General features: G+C 39.7%; 1 protein-coding gene across 1 annotated transcript in view; it reads right to left on the bottom strand.

Moving 5' to 3' along the window:
* LOC118338698 (contactin-associated protein-like 5) overlaps positions 1 to 7008 on the bottom strand; it is an 87996-nt gene that overhangs the window by 38842 nt on the left and 42146 nt on the right. Inside the window, exons 9-10 of the mRNA XM_035675990.1 lie at positions 2398 to 2541; positions 2136 to 2295 (exon numbers count right to left, since the gene is read on the bottom strand). Of these exons, the coding sequence (XP_035531883.1) occupies positions 2136 to 2295; positions 2398 to 2541 (304 nt within the window). The remainder of the gene's footprint in view (positions 1 to 2135; positions 2296 to 2397; positions 2542 to 7008) is intronic.

The raw sequence follows: 7008 nt of genomic DNA, 5'->3' as shown, positions 1-7008 counted from the left end.
TGCTCTTTGTTATTGAAATGATAATATGTCAATGTTGTGTTTACAGCTTGTAGTGCCAAACAGGGCCGTAGCCAAGATTTTAGAAATGGCGAGGTCATGAGTCTGAGCACTGCTTATGGGGGTTTGGGGGCATAATATTTATCTAAATTAATAATATACCAATATATAATATTCTCTTCAAAATAGGAACAAAATGTAAATGCAATTCTTATTTGCAATAAAATAAAAAGAAGAGGTATTTGCTCAGTTATCAATAAATTATAGTTATAAATTAGGTATCACTGAAACACTTTGATAATAATCACTAGACAATTATCTGTCTGTGCCTCATTTTCTGTGTGGAAAGATTCTGATAAATGAAGGCGCAGCATTAGAGAACAAAAGGAATCAGGAAATATTTAGCAGCACAGTGACTCAGAAGAGGCTGACTTCTTCATCATCATGAACCCCATCACTTTTGGAGTAGCTTATATCACAGCTTATATCAGTGTGACTGCAGTAAGGTAGGCTGATTGTTAATTCAAAGCTGCTGCTGAAACATGTTTCAATAGCATGTAGATTCATTTGTTTGTGAGCTCAGATCTTGAACAAACACAGTGTTGACTGATCTTATAGCAAGTGTCGTGTGTATGTAGGTTACAGCCCCCTCGCCAACGGAGTGAAAATAATGACGGGAATGTATGTGTGCAGCTTGTTACACGTATGTCACATAATCCGCACACAGCTGTTGAGCTCCCACGCAAACACATAAAGGACAGAGACAGATGTTTTAAACTCCTGATTATACACTGATATAGCGCAGATTTGTTATTTTACATTTAGCTTTTTAGGAAATAATTACAGAGGTCCGGACCTCATAGCTGGCTGAGGTCCGGACCAGCAAGACTGTGCTCAAAAATTCCCCAAATAAATTAATGCTGGTTTGAACCCCTCTGCTGTAGGTACGTGTAAACAGACAATTGTTTAACTGTTAGCTAACATGTAGGCCACAACAATTGTTTTTTTTAAGCATTTATTGATAGTGACAGCTGAAGAGAGACAGAGAGAGGGGATGACACGCAGCAAAGGGCTGCAGGTCGGATTTGAATTCTGGGCCACTGGAGCAAGGACTTAGCCTTGGCACATGGGGCACCAGCTCTAGCAGGCGACTTAACCGGGTGCCTCCTGCCACAACAATTGTATAAGAGATAATGTTTCCAAGCTGTGCCTGTCCACTTGTTAAAATCATCTGCCCCCTAGAGCCCAAAAAGCGATAAACATAGCTTTAAAGATGTTTCTTTATATGATTAGACTGTTTAGAAATGTGTTTTTAACCCTCAGAAAGAGTTCCCCAGGAGCTATTTATTCTATAAAAACTCTATTTCACCCCAATTGCTACACCACTTTTGCACTCATCCATCAGTGTAAGTTTATGGTGGGAAAAAAGACAAAATAGCACTTATACATGCAAAAGATGTTTGCATCTCAGAATGGGGGAAAGAAAACATCTCATTCCAACGTTCTGTCATTTCCTACAGTGCATCCCTTCGCCCACTGACACCACAGACTGGCAGCACTGTTGTATTTGCACATCCTCTGACAGCAGACAATCTGGACTAGAAAGTAGGTGGTTTGAAATCTGACAAAGGAGAGATCCTCCTCAGGGCAAATACAAGGTAAAAAACTGCAGTTTGCATGTTTGTCTCGTCGCTATAAATGTTCCAAGCCACATGCAGACATTCAGTGAGCTCACAGGTCCGCCAATGCCGTTCATAGGGCCCACAGCTGTGCAGGGTAATGAGGGATAGGGATAGGGAGGGGTGCCACACAGGCCAGTAGGGAGCAGCTTGTTAGCATAGTCCTCTGCCAGAAAAGGTGTTGCTGAGTTTCTGTTGCAATTTAATTGGACGATCCTGTCAGCGTGTTTGTCTCTATAGGACAAGATGTCAGTGACTTTCAGGCAGCTCTGCAGACAACACACTGCCATCTACAAATTAACAATGTGGGCATGAATAAGTCTCTGCTGCCAGCTTGGATAATGTTTTACAGATTTTTATATTTGACACGTTTTGACTGTTGAACGTCAAAGTTTGCTGTAAGATCTCTGCAAGAACTGTCCTCTAATTAAATAAAAGTGGAAATTCAAACTACTTTACCTGTCTCTTATATTGCAGGTGTCAAACTGAAGCTCATTATAATTGCCCAGCAATCCTTGCTGTGCTTGATTGAGATCCTTCGGCTGCCTGTTGATGAATATGAGCCGCATGCACCCCTGGAAGGCCGGAGTCAGGTGCTGACAGTCTGTGGTGGGACAGCCTGGAAGAGAATGACACATAATGCAACCTTTAGTTTTACTGTACAAACACAGTGTAAGAAGTATCTTAGGTTATCTTAACATTGCTGCGAGAATCCACCAACCTCCAAAGTAAAAGCTGCCTCTCGATTCCAGTTGTTCCCACAGTTCAATAGGGGAGCACGGCTCACCATCCACAGTCAAAGTGATTTGTAGATTCTTAGTGTCGAGACTCACAGAGTGCCACAGACCGTTGTTGACTCTGTGACCTGAAGAAGAACATTTCACATTAAATCTCAGTGAAATGGCAAACAGTTTAGTGGTATGCAGCACAAAAAGAGATTTGCTGTGTCCATTTTCCTGTAGACCTGGAGGCTGTGAGGAATTTCCACCACTGCATTCTGCTTTATCTGAGTGTGATATAGTCGGTTTAATCAAAGATATACTTCTAATTTCTAATAGCTGCCATTACTGCTGTCAAAATACACAAACTCCCTCTCAGCACAGTTCCTTCGGACAGTTGTTGTCACCCGACACAGTCACAGAGCCTCCTCCGTGGCTCTGAGCATCAAAACAAAGATTTCTCCCACCTCCGCTCTGTCACTTGTCGACAACATTCTTACTGTGCATTTTATCATTCAGATGAGGTTAATGTGCAAATGAGGAGGAATGACTCTAACATCTGCTTCTTTGGGTTTGTTCATCATTGTGACAAACTGAACTCAACTACTGCATTTTAAACTTTTACTGTTTATCTACGGATTATTATGCTGTTACTGTAACTTTACTGCCTTTTTTTGTTATTCAATATTATGTCTGACCATCTGCAACATTACACTGTTGCCAACATGTTTATCCCTCAGAATAATCAGATAATGTAATATAAAATAACCGTGACAGGAAGAATTTTGCTTGCATATTAAACACTTTTGATACTTTTAAGGTGAAGGTCAAAAATCTGTATCATCTTCACTGTGCAGAATGATGTATCAGAGTTCCCACTCTTTTTAAGAAATCATTTTCCAGGGCATTTTTCAGGAGTTTTTCTTTACACATCATTTATTGGTAGGCCTAGTGTTAACTCCAGTTTTAAGTGTCTCAGGATTGCTGCAAGTCTGTTCCACTCCGCGTCCGCTGTGAACAGCTAGATTGACTGATGTGGCTGAAATAAAAAGGGAGCGTCTGAACCATTTTTCTGTTCCACCACCTTCAAGTTTCAAGGATGCGTGGTAACCCTGTGTATGTTGGACACTAATTGAAAATCAGATTTAAGCAGGATTTGTGAAAAATAGTTTGGAAGTTTACACATGCACTGAGAATAAAATGAATACATTTACATTGAAGTAGAAGACATCTTGTGTCCAGCAGGAAAAACCATATCAGACACACATTATTGTTCCAAACAGACTATTTGTATGTGACTTTATACATGTCTGGAGGAGATCTTTAAATACATTTTAAAGATTAGATTTGATGACATGATACAGAAGTGTTTTTATATTACAGTATTGCTTCGTATACATTAATTTGACAACTTAAAGGATCAGAATACTTTCTCTGCCACTGACTCCAGCCAACAACTGGACTGTTTTGGATGATGTATTAGTATAAATGTCCATTACGTGTAGGATATAGTAATTGTACAGTAAAAATTTTTCTGTTGCCATGAATGTTCACTTTTTACACAAATTTACAACTAAATCACCTTTAACCATGATCTCTTTCCAAATATAACCACTCTGATGCTCATTAGGCAAATTTCCTGTCCACTTTCTGGAACAGGGTATAAAACTAGCTCAGATATTCTCATTATAAATTGTGCTCTTTCATCCAACTTTTTTTTCCATAACTCCCCTTCTGTTAAAAGACCAGAAACCTGATCTTTGCATTTTAAAACAATTGACCGTTTGCTTAACCCAATATTTGTTACCTGAAATAAGTTTAAACCCATTCAGTCTTTAAAAAAATCTATTAAAACACAAAAATGATGAGTAATAAGCCTTCTCGGCTTTATCTACAAACCATTTTTTTTAAAATGACAGCTCATCTCACAGTCCATTCTGAATGTGTTGGACGCAGACTAAATTAGCATTCAGATTGAGCTGTGCTGTGGTTTGGGAGCTCAGAGGGGGCAAGGCGGTCACGCAGGGTGCACATTGGGAGTTATTTTAGTTCGTCTAAAATCAGATCTGTCCAGGCTCCTGGGAAAACTTGACAATTTCACTCACAATTCAATGATGCCTTACAGCACAACCTTTTATTCCAGAAGACTGTGAATGCCATGGGTGTTTTTTTTCTCCACCCCATTGACTGTTTCATGGAAAAAGCAGTGCAGCCGCGAGGGATTGCTGGTGAGCATCAGTGGGAGTTTCCCTTCCCCCTCTTTCAGCTCATGTATACAGCATCTCATCGTCTCCTTGCTGTCCTGCTGCTGACCAAGCTTGAAGTGTCAAAGTACTATCCAGGACACATATATTATGTTTTTGTATCACATTAGTGACCTGCATGACAGTAGCTCGAAAAGAAAAACAACATTTCCCTATTCTTCTGCAAGAGACTATATCTCTGAGCCCCATGTGCTGCCTCCAGGAAATACACACTTTTATGTGTCAGCGTCATGTCATTACTGCTCCGAGCCACAATGACAGTCCTCGACAACCCCGACTGGCAGCAGATGCAGAGTGAGGTGAATGAAACAAAAGCTCATTTGGGTGCTGCTCCCCCATCATACACCTGTGTGTCTCCTGGTTTGACAAAGATGTTTTGCTTGTGTGAAAATCAAGCCAGTACTGTTGGTGCAGATAATTTCATGAGCCGAACAGAAGAAGATACAGATCAATATTCTTTCCACATTAACGCTGTTGTGCACTTAGCTCAAGTGCAGCACTTTATCAAACAGAGCCAGTCGCCATTTCATCTGAAGCTATTCTATTGTCTTCACCCATCTAACGAAAAACTAAACAGGTTCCAACAATGAGGTAATGTTTCTAATAAAACTGAAAAGTGAGAATGGAAGGTTAAATATAAAAATTAAATTATTTGCAACAACTCTGACAAGCCCTGCAGCTCATATTAATGAGTTTAATGACACCCCTGCAGCTCTATATTTGACATTGCTGTTGCTGTTGTACCACGGGATGAGAATGGTGAGAAAAGTAAGCATACTTTATAATCGAACTTGACTTACTATTAATTACAAGATTCACAACTGTGTTTTTTCTGAAAAACAAAAAAGTATAATTTGCACATTAAAATCCTTAAAAAGTTATCTCCTCCTTCTAACTTATTAAACCTTTCAGAATCTCTAAATATGCAAATGTCTAAAGTGGACATAAACTGGACCTTTAATTAGTAGACAAAGTTGATTTTCTTTTAAAAACGCAAAAAATCACTTAAATAACTAACATTGATTTGAGATGTTAAATATCAGATTTACAGTGGATCAATGCACATATAATTTAAATCCAATGGCACGAAGCATTAGATAGAACTCCTGTTATAAAAAATGTTACTGAGCACAGAGAAACTTTCCACTTTCAGCGGATAAAACATCCTTCTACTGTCAAACTCTGCACATACATCATTCTGCACAGTGAAGATCAAACGTCACACTGCAGGAACTAGAAAAAAAACTGATGTTTGAGCGGAGGGGGGATTTAACTTAAAAGAACCCTAGTCCTGCACAGCACACTTGTGTTTACTCAGCCAGCTGCACTTCATGCACCACAGGAACAATAAAGATTTTTCAGGAATGAGTCCAGTTTTCTCTGCTTGGATCTTTTTGGATATGATTCAGCACACATCCATCATAGATAATATTTCCAGCTGCTCCCAGTACCAGGCTCTCTTTTCACACAGATCTACTTTTACTTTGGGGTCCTAATGAAATGAAAGGATTTGCCACATGTCTGTGTCTGATGCAACACATTCACACAGGATGAGTCTGCCTTTTACAGACTCGATCCCAGAGATTATCGCTCAGTACGTTTAAAATGTAAGCAGCCTCCGAGTGTGCTGAGTGGCTGGATGAGCACCCTGAATTTTTAACCAAGATGCTATCAGAGCTCTTGCTCGATAATAATTTCAGCTGTGACCTCCAGAAATCCACCCAATACATAGATAAATACTTCAAATTACTGAGAAGTCAATTCATATCAAACTAATATCGGACTATGTCTCTACTCTGTTAAATTCATTTGCAGTAAAACTTTTATTTACTCTTGTTTTTTGTTATTGCAAAACAACAAGAAGTCTCCAGGTCACACTCCACATGTGCTGCAGCTCTAAGGCTGATAATCCCTCGGGCAGATAGGTAATTTAATGCAGCTTGAGGTAAATTATATAAAAGGGAATATCGTCCCTTAGCTGTGTTTGTCTTCTCAATCTATATTTCCCTGCAGCCCGCCATCTGCTCAAAGTCTGGCTTCCCCAAACAATCATGGTTATCTGCATTATCTTTGCTAAGCAATCCCATACAGAGAATTGAATGATATTTTTTTTTGGAGTTTATTGAGGACAAAGGTGATAAAACTAAGTTGGATAAAAAGACTTTCGCAAACCACCATAGTCTCCATGCCATGCATTAGGGCAGCACTGTATTTCTTTATACCAGAGTGGAGCAGACAAACGAGCAGCCAGGTGGAGATGGTGCAGTCCATATTGCAGAAAGGGCATTGTGGGGTCAGCATGCTTGTGTGTGTGTGTGTGTGTGTGTGTGTGTGTGTCTCTCAAGGTCC

This window comes from Morone saxatilis, unplaced genomic scaffold (genome assembly GCF_004916995.1).
Source record: "Morone saxatilis isolate NCDOM2014 unplaced genomic scaffold, NCSU_SB_2.0 Contig5, whole genome shotgun sequence".
NCBI lineage: Eukaryota > Metazoa > Chordata > Actinopteri > Moronidae > Morone > Morone saxatilis.
This window is presented reverse-complemented; position numbering and strand designations above follow the sequence as displayed.